At 37.6% G+C, this 16392-nt stretch overlaps 1 protein-coding gene across 1 annotated transcript in view; it reads right to left on the minus strand.

Annotated features, from left to right (window-relative positions):
• The window catches only part of CSE1L (chromosome segregation 1 like), a 475025-nt gene that overhangs the window by 104509 nt on the left and 354124 nt on the right, over positions 1-16392 (minus strand). Inside the window, exons 23-24 of the mRNA XM_053689969.1 lie at positions 14444-14525; positions 2408-2554 (exon numbers count right to left, since the gene is read on the minus strand). Of these exons, the coding sequence (XP_053545944.1) occupies positions 2408-2554; positions 14444-14525 (229 nt within the window). The remainder of the gene's footprint in view (positions 1-2407; positions 2555-14443; positions 14526-16392) is intronic.

The raw sequence follows: 16392 nt of genomic DNA on the forward strand, positions 1-16392 counted from the left end.
AACATAGAAAATAAAAGAAAAAATAAAAGAAAAATATATATATATTAAAATAAAATAACAATAAAAGGTCCAGCTAAAAATAGCATATAAAATATATAAACTCTGAAACGATGTTCATATGAGTCCTAGAAGTAATATAAATCGTAGTGAATCTCCAGATGTAGTGGTTGTATAGATATAGTTGGTATATAATACCCTTACCAGATATTACCTCAATCGAATGAGGTAAGTATGCCGCACTGGGGGTATATATAGATGATTGGGTTTCCTCCTTGTATCCTGCTTGTGGTGTTCGTTGACCTCTTGGAGTATGCAGGGATATGCCTCTGATGATGAATAGATCCCTTATACTTCCTATGGATTCGTGGTTGGCCTCTTGGAGTGCTCTTTCTGTTCTGGTATTAACTTTCTGTATTCCTTTTTTGCAAGGCCAGTCTCCCTTTCCCTGTATCTTCTGTAACGTCTTTATGTCTAAGTTCCTTCACTGCAAGAAGATACAGGGAAAGGGAGACTGGCCTTGCAAAAAAGGAATACAGAAAGTTAATACCAGAACAGAAAGAGCACTCCAAGAGGCCAACCACGAATCCATAGGAAGTATAAGGGATCTATTCATCATCAGAGGCATATCCCTGCATACTCCAAGAGGTCAACGAACACCACAAGCAGGATACAAGGAGGAAACCCAATCATCTATATATACCCCCAGTGCGGCATACTTACCTCATTCGATTGAGGTAATATCTGGTAAGGGTATTATATACCAACTATATCTATACAACCACTACATCTGGAGATTCACTACGATTTATATTACTTCTAGGACTCATATGAACATCGTTTCAGAGTTTATATATTTTATATGCTATTTTTAGCTGGACCTTTTATTGTTATTTTATTTTAATATATATATATTTTTCTTTTATTTTTTCTTTTATTTTCTATGTTCTTATTTGCTTTTTCCCATCCTTTATTCCTCACATACCACATCAGTATATTGGACATATAGGCGCTATATCCACCTTTGAATATATATTCTCTTTTACTGTCTAGGGCTTCACAACCCTCCCAGTATATGTCCTATACAGCTGCCACTATTTCCTATACACCTTCTGACCAGCGCCCACAACAGAGTATCACTTGTGTCAACTCAGTACACTGAGGAGACACATTTTACTTATTTCTACATATATATATATATATATATATATAGATATATATATATATATATAGATCTATATCTATATAGATCTATATAGATCTAGATCTATATACACCCCCCCTCTCACTCTCTCTATACATATATACACACACACCCCCCTCTCACTCTCTCTATACATATATACACACACACCCCCCTCTCACTCTCTCGATACATATATACACACACACCCCCCTCTCACTCTCTCTATACATATATACACACACACCCCCCTCTCACTCTCTCTATACATATATACACACACACCCCCCTCTCACTCTCTCTATACATATATACACACACACCCCTCTCACTCTCTCTATACATATATACACACACACACCCCTCTCACTCTCTCTATACATATATACACACACACCCCCCTCTCACTCTCTCTATACATATATACACACACACACACCCCTCACTCTCTATACATATACACACACACACACACCTTTCTCTCTCTCTCTACACATGGCCCTCGTTTTACAACGGTTCAATTTACACCGTTTCAGAACAACAACCTTTTTTCCCCCAGTCATGTGACTGCTATTGAAAAGCATTGAGAAGCAGTGCATTTATTAAAATAGCCAGTAGGTGGAGCTGTCCGCTTGTGTTGCAGCAAAGCCAAGCAAGTTGAAATTAATCTGTTTAACCAGACTTGAACTATCGAGCAGATTTCAAAGGAACAATATCTTCCTGTCTATAAATCAGTCCAGATTGTAATGCATAGAAAGAACTGTTTGCAGAAAAATGCAAGTGAAGTCTGTGTTGTGTGATTATTTTATTAGGTTTATAATGCTGTTTAGCAATTACAGTCTTCATTTCATAGCTTTAAAAATAATGCATTAGGTGTTACTTATGACAATTTTTAGAGGGACCTGGAACCTATCTCCCTCACTTCCCATTGACTTACATTATAAACTGGGTTTCAATTTACAACGGTTTCGATTTACAACCATTCCTTCAGGAACCTAACCCTGGCGTAAACACACATACACACCTCTCTCTATATACTGTATATACATACACACACATACATATACACACACACCTATCTATCCATCCATAGTGGACAGTGTGTTAGCATGAGTATATGAGAGATAAATGCATCCAAGGAAACAGATCTGCCTTAGAATTTTGACTGCAACATGATGGAAGTAACACTGTTAAATCAGGAATTTGTTAATTCTAATTGATACTTACCAAAGCTTTGTATATTCTGTGTCCATCATAGAGGGGCACTCTGTTAACAGCTTTGTAATTCCAACAGCACATATTTTTTTCTCGATAGGACCTGACACTTTCTGTATCTCAGGAATAATAATTTTTTCCACCACCATCCCAAACATCCTGTAGCAAGCAATGAGAAACATAACCGATTTTACAATATCTATTTACTATTTAACAATTTAATTTTAAATTAACAAAAAAATTATAAACTGAATACAGAGAACATTAAAAAAAAATGCTAAAGAACTGTAAAATAAAAAAACTGTACTGTAAACAAAAAACATAATTTATGTAAGAAGTTACCTGATAAATTCATTTATTTCATATTGGCAAGAGTCCATGAGCTAGTGACGTATGGGATATACATTCCTACCAAGAGGGGCAAGGTTTCCCAAACCTCAAAATGCCTACAAATACACCCCCCACCACACCCACAATTCAGTTTAACGAATAGCCAAGAAGTGGGGTGATAAAGGAGCGACAGCATCAACAAGGAATTGGAATAATTGTGCTTTATACAAAAAAATCATAACCACCACAAAAAGAGTGGGCCTCATGGACTTGCCAATATGAAAGAAGAATTTATCAGGTAAGTTCTTACATAAATGTTTTCTTTCATGTAATTGGCAAGAATCCATGAGCTAGTGACGTATGGGATAGCAAATACCCAAGATGTGGAACTCCACGCAAGAGTCACTAGAGAGGGAGGGATAAAAATAAAGAGCCAATTCCACTGAAAAATTAATCCACAACCCAAATCAAAAGTTTTAATCTTTATAATGAAAAAAACTGAAATTATAAGCAGAAGAATCAAACAAACAGCTGCCTGAAGAACTTTTCTACCAAAAACTGCTTCTGAAGAAGAGAAAACATCAAAATGGTAGAATTTAGTAAAAGTATGCAAAGAAGACCAAGTTATTGCTTGGCAAATCTGATCAACAGAAGCTTCATTCTTAAAAGCCCAGGAAGTAGAAACTGACCTAGTAGAATAAGCCGTAATCCTCTGAGGCGGGGATTTACCCGACTCCAAATAAGCATGATGAATCAAAAGCTTTAACCAAGACGCCAAAGAAATGGCAGAAGCCTTCTGACCAGAAAATATAACAAATAGACTAGAAGTCTTTCTGAAATCTATAGTAGCTTCAACATAATATTTCAAAGCTCTAACCACGTCCAAAGAATGCAAAGATCTTTCCAAAGAATTCTTAGGATTAGGACACAACAAAGGGACGACAATTTCTCTACTAATGTTGTTGGAATTCACAACTTTAGGTAAAAATTTAAATGAAGTCCGCAAAACCGCCTTATCCTGATGAAAAATCAGAAAAGGAGACTCACAAGAAAGAGTAGATAATCAGAAACTCTTCTAGCAGAAGAGATGGCCAAAAGAAACAATACTTTTCAAGAAAGTAATTTAATGTCCAGAGAATGCATAGGCTCAAACGGAGGAGCCTGTAAAGCCCTCAAAACCAAATTAAGACTCCAAGCAGGAGAAATTGGCTTAATGACAGGCTTGATACGAACCAAAGCCTGTACAAAACAATGAATGTCAGGAAGATTAGCAATTTTTCTATGAAACAGAATAGAAAGAGCAGAGATTTGTCCTTTCAATGAACTTGCAGACAAACCCTTATCCAAACCATCCTGAAGAAACTGTAAAATTTTAGTTATTCTAAAAGAATGCCAAGAGAATTTATGAGAAGAACACCATAAAATGTACGTCTTCCAAACTCAGTAATAAATCTTTCTAGACACAGATTTGCGAGCCTGCAACATAGTATTAATCACTGAGTCAGAGAAACCTCTATGGCTAAGTACTAAACGTTCAATCTCCATACCTTCAAATTTAATGATTTGAGATACTGATGGAAAAATGGACCTTGAGATAGAAGGTCTGGCCTTAACAGAAGTGGCCAAGGTTAGCAACTGGACATCCGAACAAGATCCGCATAACAAACCTGTGTGGCCATGCTGGAGCCACCAGCAGTACAAATGAACGCTCCATTATGATTTTGGAAATCACTCTTGGAAGAAGAACTAGAGGCGGAAGCAGGTTGATAATTCCAAGGAAGTGACAACGCATCCACTGCTTCCGCCTGAGGATCCCTGGACCTGGACAGATACCTGGGAAGTTTCCTGTTTAGATGAGAAGCCATCAGATCTATTTCTGGAAGCCCCCACATCTGAACAATCTGATGAAACAACTGGGTGAAGAGACCATTCTCCCGGATGTAAAGTCTGGCGACTGAGATAATCCGCTTCCCAAATGTCTATACATGGGATATGGACCGCAGAGATTAGACAAGAGCTGGATTCCGCCCATGCAATTATCTGAGATACTTCTTTCATAGCTTGAGGACTGTGAGTCCCACCTTGATGATTGACATACGCCACGGTTGTGACATTGTCTGTCTGAAAACAAATAAACGGTTCTCTCTTCAGAAGAAGCCAAAACTGAAGAGCTCTGAGAATCGCAGAGTTCCAAAATATTGATTGGTAATCTCGCCTCTTGAGATTTTCAAACCCCCTGCGCTGTCAGAGATCCCCAGACAGCTACCCAACCTGAAAGACTTGCATCTGTTGAAATCACAGTCCAGGTTGGACAAACAAAAGAGGCCCTCTGGACCAAACGGTGGTGATCTAACCGCCAAGTCAGAGATAGTCGAATATTCGGATTTAAGGATATTAATTGTGATATCTTTGTATAATCCCTGCACCATTGGTTCAGCATACAAAGCTGAAGAGGTCTCATGTGAAAACTAGCAAAGGGAATCGCGTCAGATGCTGCAGTCATGAGACCTAAAACCTCCATGCACATAGCTACTGAAGGGAATGACTGAGACTGAAGGTTCCGACAAGCTGAAACCAATTTCAGACGTCTTTTGTCTGTTAGCGACAAAGTCATGGATACTGAATCTATTTGGAATCCTAAAAAGGTTACCCTTGTCTGAGGAATCAAGGAACTTTTTGGTAAATTGATCCTCCAACCATGTCTTTGAAGAAACAACACTAGTTGATTTGAGTGAGATTCTGCAGAATGTAAAGACTGAGCAAGTACCAAGATATCGTCCAAATAAGGAAACACCGCAATACCCCGCTCTCTGATTAGAGAGTAGGGCACCGAGAACCTTTGAAAAAATCATTGGAGCTGTTGCTAGGCCAAAAGGAAGAGCAACAAATTGGTAATGCTTGTCTAGAAAAGAGAATCTCAGGAACTGATAATGATCTGGATGAATCGGAATATGAAGATAAGCATCCTGTCTATTGTGGACATATAATGCCCTTGCAGAACAAAAGGCAGAATAGTCCTTATAGTCACCATTTTGAATGTTGGTATTCTTACATAACGATTCAAAATTTTTAGGTCCAGAACTGGTCTGAAAGAATTCTCTTTCTTTGGAACAATGAACATATGAAAAAAAAAACCCGACCCCGTTCCAGATATGGAACTGGCACAAATACCCCGAATAACTCCAGGTCTGAAACACACTTCAGGAAAGCCTGAGCCTTTACTGGGTTCACTGGAATGCGTGAGAGAAAGAAACTTCTCACAGGCGGTCTTATCTTGAAACCTATTCTGTACCCTTGAGAAACAATGCTCTGAATTCAATGATTTTGGATTGAATTGATCCAAACATCATTGAAAAATCGAAGTCTGCCCCCTATCAGCTGCGCTGGAATGAGGGCCGTACCTTCATGCGGACTTGGGGGCTGGTTTTGATTTTCTAAAAGGCTTGGATTTATTCCAGACTGGAGAAGGCTTCCAATCGGAAACCGTTCCTTTAGGGGAAGGGTCAGGTTTCTGTTCCTTATTCTGACGAAAGGAACGAAAACGGTTAGCAGCACTAAATTTACCCTTAGATTTTTTATCCTGAGGCAAAAAGGCTCCCTTCCCCCCAGTGACAGTTGAAATTATAGAATCCAACTGAGAACCAAATAATTTATTACCTTGGAAAGATAGCAACGTTGACTTAGAAGTCATATTCGCATTCCAAGGTTTAAGTCATGAAGCTCTTCTAGCTAAAATAGCTAAAGACATATACCCGACATCAATTCTAATGATATAAAAAATGGCATCACAAATGAAATTAGCATGTTGAATTAGCTTAACAATGCTATACACATTAGGATCTGGTACTTTTTGCGCTAAAGTTTCCAACCAAAAAGTTGAAGCTGCAGCAACATCAGCCAAAGAAATAGCAGGCCTAAGAAGATGACCTGAACATAAATAAGCATTCCTTAGATAAGATTCAAGCTTCCTATCTAAAGGATCCTTAAAAGAAGTACTATCTGCCGTAGGAATAGTAGTACGCTTAGCAAGGGTAGAAATAGCCCCATCAACTTTGGGGATCTTTTCCCAAAACTCAAATCTATCAGTCGGCAAAGGGTACAGTCTCTTAAACCTTGAAGAAGGAGTAAATCAAGTACCCAGACTATTCCATTCTCTAGAAATTACCTCTGAAATAGCATCAGAAACTGGAAAAACCTCTGGAATAACTACATGAGGTTTAAAAACTGAATTTAAACGTTTACTGGTTTTAATATCAAGAGGACTAGTCTCCTCCATATCTAATGCAATCAACACCTCTTAATAAAGAACGAATATACTCAATTTTAAATAAATAACATAATTTATTTAAGAACTTACCTGATAAATTCATTTCTTTCATATTAGCAAGAGTCCATGAGCTAGTGACGTATGGGATATACATTCCTACCAGGAGGGGCAAAGTTTCCCAAACCTCAAAATGCCTACAAATACACCCCTCACCACACCCACAAATCAGTTTAACGAATAGCCAAGAAGTGGGGTGATAAGAAAAAAGTGCGAAATAATTGGAATAATTGTGCTTTATACAAAAAAATTATAACCACCACAAAAAGGGTGGGCCTCATGGACTCTTGCTAATATGAAAGAAATGAATTTATCAGGTAAGTTCTTACATAAATTATGTTTTCTTTCATGTAATTAGCAAGAGTCCATGAGCTAGTGACGTATGGGATAATGACTACCCAAGATGTGGATCTTCCACGCAAGATTCACTAGAGAGGGAGGGATAAAATAAAGACAGCCAATTCCGCTGAAAATAATCCACACCCAAAACAAAGTTTAAATCTTATAATGAAAAAACTGAAATTATAAGCAGAAGAATCAAACTGAAACAGCTGCCTGAAGTACTTTTCTACCAAAAACTGCTTCAGAAGAAGAAAACACATCAAAATGGTAGAATTTAGTAAAAGTATGCAAAGAAGACCAAGTTGCTGCTTTGCAAATCTGATCAACCGAAGCTTCATTCCTAAACGCCCAGGAAGTAGAAACTGACCTAGTAGAATGAGCTGTAATCCTTTGAGGCGGAGTTTTACCCGACTCGACATAAGCATGATGAATCAAAGACTTTAACCAAGACGCCAAAGAAATGGCAGAGGCCTTCTGACCTTTCCTAGAACCGGAAAAGATAACAAATAGACTAGAAGTCTTTCGGAAATTTTTAGTAGCTTCAACATAATATTTCAAAGCTCTAACTACATCCAAAGAATGCAACGATCTTTCCTTAGAATTCTTAGGATTAGGACACAATGAAGGAACCACAATTTCTCTACTAATGTTGTTAGAATTCACAACCTTAGGTAAAAATTTAAAAGAAGTTCGCAACACCGCCTTATCCTGATGAAAAATCAGAAAAGGAGACTCACAAGAAAGAGCAGATAATTCAGAAACTCTTCTGGCAGAAGAGATGGCCAAAAGAAACAAAACTTTCCAAGAAAGTAATTTAATGTCCAGCGAATGCATAGGTTCAAACGGAGGAGCTTGAAGAGCCCCAGAACCAAATTCAAACTCCAAGGAGGAGAAATTGACTTAACAGGTTTTATACGAACCAAAGCCTGTACAAAACAATGAATATCAAGAAGACTAGCAATTTTTCTGTGGAAAAGAACAGAAAGAGCAGAGATTTGTCCTTTCAAGGAACTTGCAGACAAACCTTTATCCAAACCATCCTGAAGAAACTGTAAAATTCTAGGAATTCTAAAAGAATGCCAAGAAAAATGATGAGAAGAACACCAAGAAATGTAAATCTTCCAGACTCGATAATATATCTTCCTAGATACAGATTTACAAGCCTGTAACATAGTATTAATTACTGAGTCAGAGAAACCTCTATGACTGAGAATCAAGCGTTCAATCTCCATACCTTCAAATTTAAGGATTTGAGATCCTGATGGAAAAAAGGACCTTGCGATAGAAGGTCTGGTCTTAATGGAAGAGTCCACGGGTTGGCAAGTGGCCATCCGGACAAGATCCGCATACCAAAACCTGTGAGGCCATGCTGGAGCCACCAGCAGAACAAACGAGCACTCCTTTAGAATCTTGGAAATCACTCTTGGAAGGAGAACTAGAGGCGGAAAGATATAGGCAGGATGATACTTCCAAGGAAGTGACAATGCATCCACTGCCTCCGCCTGAGGATCCCTGGATCTGGACAGATACCTGGGAAGTTTCTCGTTTAGATGAGAAGCCATCAGATCTATTTCTGGAAGTCCCCACATTTGAACAATCTGAAGAAATACCTCTGGGTGAAGAGACCATTCGCCCGGATGTAACGTTTGGCGACTGAGATAATCCCCCCAATTGTCTATACCTGGGATACGAACCGCAGAAATTAGACAGGAACAGGATTCCGCCCATACCAGTATTTGAGATACTTCTTTCATAGCCAGAGGACTGTGAGTCCCTCCTTGATGATTGACATATGCCACGGTTGTGACATTGTCCGTCTGAAAACAAATGAACGACTCTCTCTTTAGAAGAGGCCATGACTGAAGAGCTCAGAAAATTGCACGGAGTTCCAAAATGTTGATTGGTAATCTCACCTCCTGAGATTCCCAAACCCCTTGTGCTGTTAGAGACCCCCAAACAGCTCCCCAAACTGTCAGACTTGCATCTGTTGAAATCACAGTCCAGGTCGGAAGAACAAAAGAAGCCCCCTGAACTAAACGATGGTGGTCTGTCCACCACGTCAGAGAGTGTCGTACAATCGGTTTTAAAGATATTAATTGAGATATCTTTGTGTAATCCCTGCACCACTGGTTCAGCATACAGAGCTGAAGAGGTCGCATGTGAAAACGAGCAAAGGGGATCGCGTCCGATGCAGCAGTCATAAGACCTAGAATTTCCATGCATAAGGCTACCGAAGGGAATGATTGAGACTGAAGGTTTCGACAAGCTGAAACCAATTTTAGACGTCTCTTGTCTGTCAGAGACAGAGTCATGGACACTGAATCTATCTGGAAACCTAAAAAGGTTACCCTTGTCTGAGGAATCAATGAACTTTTTGGTAAATTGATCCTCCAACCATGTTTTTGAAGAAACAATACAAGTCGATTCGTATGAGATTTTGCTAAATGTGAAGACTGAGCAAGTACCAAGATATCGTCCAAATAAGGAAATACCACAATACCCTGTTCTCTGATTACAGACAGAAGGGCAACGAGAACCTTTGTAAAAATCCTTGGAGCTGTTGCTAGGCCAAACGGCAGAGCCACAAACTGGTAATGCTTGTCTAGGAAAGAGAATCTCAGAAACTGATAGTGATCTGGATGAATCGGAATATGCAGATATGCATCCTGTAAATCTATTGTGGACATATAATGCCCTTGCTGAACAAAAGGCAGAATAGTCCTTATAGTTACCATTTTGAATGTTGGTATTCTTGCATAACGATTCAATATTTTTAAATCCAGCACTGGTCTGAAGGAATTCTCATTCTTTGGTACAATGAATAGATTTGAGTAGAACCCCAGACCTTGTTCCAGAACTGGAACAGGCACAATTACTCCAGCTAACTGTAGATCTGAAACACATTTCAGAAATGCTTGAGCCTTCACTGGATTTACTGGGACACGGGAAAGAAAAAATCTTCTTGCAGGAGGCCTTATCTTGAAGCCTATTCTGTACCCTTGTGAAACAATATTTTGAATCCAAAGATTGTGAATCAAATTGATCCAAATTTCTTTGAAAAATCGTAATCTGCCCCCTACCAGCTGGGCTGGAATGAGGGCCGCACCTTCATGTTGACTTGGGAGCTGGCTTTGGCTTTCTAAAAGGCTTGGATTTATTCCAGACTGGAGATGGTTTCCAAACTGATACCGCTACTGTAGGGGAAGGATCAGGCTTTTGTTCCTTATTGTGACGAAAGGAACGAAAACGATTAGTAGACCTAAATTTACCTTTAGATTTTTTATCCTGTGGTAAAAAAGTTCCTCTCCCCCCAGTAACAGTTGAAATAATGGAATCCAACTGTGAACCAAATAATTTATTACCCTGGAAAGAAAGGGAAAGCAAAGTTGACTTGGAAGACATATCAGCATTCCAAGTTTTACGCCATAAAGCTCTTCTAGCTAAAATAGCTAGAGACATATACCTGACATCAACCCTAATGATATCAAATATGGCATCACAAATAAAATTATTAGCATGTTGAAGAAGATTAACAATGCTATGAGAATTATGATCTGTTACTTGCTGCGCTAAAGCTTTCAACCAAAAAGTTGAAGCTGCAGCAACATCTGCTAAAGATATAGCAGGTCTAAGAAGATTATCTGAACATAAGTAAGCTTTTCTTAGAAAAAAAATCAATTTTCCTATCTAAAGGATCCTTAAAGGAAGTACTATCTGCCGTAGGAATAGTAGTACGTTTAGCAAGAGTAGAGATAGCTCCATCAACCTTAGGGATTTTGTCCCAAAACTCTAATCTGTCAGATGGCACAGGATATAATTGCTTAAAACGTTTAGGAGTAGTAAATGAATTACCCAAATTATTCCATTCCCTGGAAATTACTTCAGAAATAGCATCAGGGACAGGAAAAACTTCTGGAATAACTACAGGAGATTTAAAAACCTTATTTAAACGTTTAGATTTAGTATCAAGAGGACCAGAATCCTCTATTTCTAATGCAATTAAGACTTCTTTAAGTAAAGAACGAATAAATTCCATTTTGAATAAATATGAAGATTTATCAGCATCAACCTCTGAAACAGAATCCTCTGAACCAGAGGAATTATTATCAGAATGATGATGTTCATTTAAAAATTCATCTGAAAAAATGAGAAGTTTTAAAAGACCTTTTACGTTTACTCTAAGGAGGAATAACAGACATAGCATTCTTAATGGATTTAGAAACAAAATCTATTATGTTAACAGGAACACTCTGAGTATTAGATGTTGATGGAACAGCAACAGGTAATGTAACATTACTAAAGGAAATATTATCTGCATTAACAAGTTTGTCATGACATTCATTACAAACAACAGCTGGAGGAACAGATACCATAAGTTTACAGCAAATACACTTAACTTTGGTAGATCCAGCATCAGGCAGCGATTTTCCAGAAGTATCTTCTGATTCAGGATCAATCTGAGACATCTTGCAATATGTAAAAGAAAAAACAACATATAAAGCAAAATTGATCAAATTCCTTAAATGACAGTTTCAGGAATGGGAAAAAATGCCAGTGAACAAGCTTCTAGCAACCAGAAGGAAATAAACAATGAGACTTAAATAATGCGGAGACAATAATGACGCCCATATTTTTTGGCGCCAAAAAAGACGCCCACATTATTTGGCGCCAAAAATGACGCCACATCCGGTAACGCCAACATTTTTGGCGCAAAAACGTCAAAAATGACGCAACTTCCGGCGACAAGTACGACGCCGGAGATAACAAAGAAAAATTTTTGCGCCAAAAAAGTCAGCGCCAAGAAAGACGCAATAAAATGAAGCATTTTCAGCCCCCGCGAGCCTAACAGCCCACAGGGAAAAAAGTCAAATTTTAAGGTAAGAAAATTGATTATTCAAATGCATTATCCCAAATAATGAAACTGACTGTCTGAAATAAGGAATATTGAACATCCTGAATCAAGGCAAATAAATGTTTAAACACAAATATTTAGAACTTTATATAAAAGTGCCCAACCATAGCTTAGAGTGTCACAAAAATAAGACTTACTTACCCCAGGACACTCATCTACATGTAGTAGAAATCCAAACCAGTACTGAAACGAAAATCAGTAGAGGTAATGGTATATATAAGAGTATATCGTCGATCTGAAAAGGGAGGTAAGAGATGAATCTCTACGACCGATAACAGAGAACCTATGAAATAGACCCAGTAGAAGGAGATCATTGAATTCAAATAGGCAATACTCCCTTCACATCCCTCTGACATTCACTGCACGCTGAGAGGAAAACCGGGCTCCAACCTGCTGCGGAGCGCATATCAACGTAGAATCTAGCACAAACTTACTTCACCACCTCCACAGGAGGCAAAGTTTGTAAAACTGATTTGTGGGTGTGGTGAGGGGTGTATTTATAGGCATTTTGAGGTTTGGGAAACTTTGCCCCTCCTGGTAGGAATGTATATCCCATACGTCACTAGCTCATGGACTCTTGCTAATTACATGAAAGAAATTAAGTTTTGTCAGTGTCAATATCTGAGGCAGAATCTTTTGAACCAGATAGATCCTCATCAGAGATAGATAAATCAGAATGCTCTTGGTCATTTAAAAATTCATCGAATGAGACGTTTTAAAAGACCTTTTACGTTTATTAGAAGGTGGTATAACAGACAGGGCCTTCTGAATAGAATTAGAAACAAATTCTCTCACATTAACAGGAATATCCTGAACATTAGATGTTGAAGGAACAGGTAATGGATTATTACTAATGGAAATATTGTCTGGGTTTGAAAGTTTATCATGACAACTAACACAAACTACAGCCGGAGGAACAGTTACCACAAGTTTACAACAAATGCACTTAGCTTTGGAAGAACAGACATCAGGCAGCAGCATTCCAGAAGTAGATTCTGATACAGGGTCAGATTGGGACATCTTGCAATATGTAATAGAAAAAAGAACATATAAAGCAAAATTATCAATTTCCTTATATGACAGTTTCAGGAATGGGAAAAAATGCAAACAGAATAAGCCTCTGGAAACCAGAAGCAAAAATACATGAAGACTTAAATAATGTCAAAAGTCTGGCGCCAAGTATGACGCCCACAACTGACAAAATATTTTTTGGTGCCAAAAACGTCTGCAACAAACACGAGCATCATAGATGACGCAACTACGTGAAAATTTTCGGTGCCAAGTAAGACGCCGGAAATGACGAAAATACATCAAACTTAATTGAAGCGCCAAAAATGACACAATAAATTATAGCATTTTGCGCACCCGCGAGCCTAACAGCCCACAATTTGGAAAAAAAGTCAATTTTGAAAAATTTCAGGTAAGAATTTTTTTTTTTTTTTTTTTTTTAATATGTGCATTTCCCAAAATGAAACTGACAGTCTGTAAAAAAGGAAATATACTGATAAACCTGAATCATGGCAAATATAAGTACAAACATTATATTTAGAACTTTACATTTAAAGTGCCAAACCATAGCTAAGAGTGTCTTAAATAAAGGAAAACATACTTACCAAAAGACACTCATCTACATAAAGTAGATAGCCAAACCAGTACTGAAACCAGAATCAGCAGAGGTAATGGTATATAAAAGAGTATATTGTCGATCTGAAAAGGGAGGTAGGAGATGAATATCTATGACCGATAACAGAGAACCTATGAAATAGATCCCAGTTCGGATGACCATTGCATTCAATAGGTAATATTCACTGCACTCAGAGGAACCGGGCTTCAGCATGCTGAGAAGCGCATATCAACGTAGAAATCTAGCACAAACTTACTTCACCACCTCCATAGGAGGCAAAGTTTGTAAAACTGAATTGTGGGTGTGGTTGGAGGTATATTTATAGGCATTTTGAGGTTTGGGAAACTTTGCCCCTCCTGGTAGGAATGTATACCCCATACGTCACTAGCTCATGGACTCTTGCCAATTACATGAAAGAAATATAACCTGATAAACCACTAGGATGCAAAGACCAATGTACTGTAAATCAAACTGCAATCAATAACTGACCAATTAATGACAAAAAATAAAACTTACTTTGGTTGGATGCTGTCAAACATTTCTTGCAGTGCAATTGCTCCATATTTTATGCAGTACAGATTTATAAAGACCAAGAAACCTAACAAACAAAAACATTGCAAATTATGGACTCTCCAAACATAGAACAATTACATTTTAAAAAATACATTCAGACTAAAGCAAATAATACTTTCATCACCCATGTGGTTAACAGACTCTTCTAAAGAAACAATATTCCACAGCAATGAATGCAGTTCCTAGGATATACAGTACAATAGAATAAAACGCTTCTCCCCACCAGAGTCTCTGAAAACTTCAAATATAAAAAAACTTCCCTTCATGGTCTATTTTCTTCAGTGGTGGAATAGTTGTGTCTATAAAATCAGACAAATCGTGGCTTCTATATTGTTTTATTTTTTGAACTCAAGATGGCAACTTTGACCAGAACAACAAAAGAAAAACACCAAGGGACAGATCACCTTAAAGGGAGTAAGTAAACACCAGAATTTTTGTTTAAAAATATAGATAATCCCTTTATTACCCATTCCCTAGTTTTACATAACCAACATTGTTAAATTAATATACTTTTTACCTTGGTGATTAACTTTTATCTAAGGATCTTCTGACAGCCCCCTGATCACATGACATTGTTACCTAATTAGTGCAGTATCTGCCACATGCCACAAGTGTAATCACAATGTTATCTATAAAGCTCACATGAACTAGCTATCCCCTGTTGTGAAAAGCAAATAAAAAACGTGAAAAGAGGCGGCCTTCAAAATCATGAGCATTCCTAGGTTTAGCTTTCAACTAAGAATAGCAAGAGAACAAAGCAAAATTGGTGTTAAAAGTAAATTGCAAAGTTGTTTAAAATGGCATGCCCTATTTGAAGATCAGTTCATTGGGATTTCAGCACTACTGTGAATATCAGTGCACGAGTGACAAAGGTTAACAGCATATACTGCAAATGTCAATGTAAAAAACAGGATATCACCAGCACTGTTGTAGGTTAATAAAACTTTTATTGGATATACATAAAAGGCGACGTTTCGGGGCTTAACCCCTTAGTCATGCATGACTAAGGGGTTAAGCCCCAAAACGTCACTTTTTATGTATATCCAATAAAAGTTCTATTAACCTACAACAGTGCTCGTGATATGCCCTATTTAAAACATGAAAGTTTTTTTGTTTTTTTTACTTGACCGTCCCTTTAAATAATAGATTCCGATTTTTGAGGATGGATTACATTCCTATAAATTTTAAGCAGCTACTATTCACTTTGTACTACAACTGACTAAAATATGCACATCCATCTCAAGGTGTATACATAAACAAAGGCGAATCCAATTGGTTAATCTTCCAAGTGTAATTTATAAATTGAAAGTGACATGACATGCAATACTAGCACAGTATTTAGCTTTGTCTCTTAAAGAGATATGAAACCAAAAAATTTCCTTTCACGATTCAGATAGAGCATATGATTTTAAACAACTTTATAATTTACTTTTATTATCAAATTTTCTTAGTTTTCTTGGAATATTTAGTTGAAAAGCAGGGACGTATGCACAGGAGCCTGCCCATTTCTGGAGCACTATATGGTAGCAGGTTTGAAAGAATGTTATCTATTTGAAAAAGCACTAGATGGCAGCACTATTTCCTTCTATATAGTGCTCCAAATGCCTAGGTAGCCCTTCACCACAAAATACAGTGGGAACAAAGCAAATTTGATAATAGAAGTAAAACTAGAAACTTTTTGAAAATGGTATGCTTTATCTGAATCACAAAAGCACATTTTTGGGTTTCATATATATTTAGGTAGGTAACCCTTAGGAAAGTCTTCATGACTGACTCCAAACATGAATCCTGGAAAGACCCCCTTTAGACACAAAAAGGGGAGGGGCTTGATATAATAAAAGTATAATGAAAATGATAAAACATTTTACAAATAAAAAGAAAATTTATGCTTA

Source organism: Bombina bombina, chromosome 1 (assembly GCF_027579735.1).
Source record: "Bombina bombina isolate aBomBom1 chromosome 1, aBomBom1.pri, whole genome shotgun sequence".
Lineage (NCBI taxonomy): Eukaryota > Metazoa > Chordata > Amphibia > Anura > Bombinatoridae > Bombina > Bombina bombina.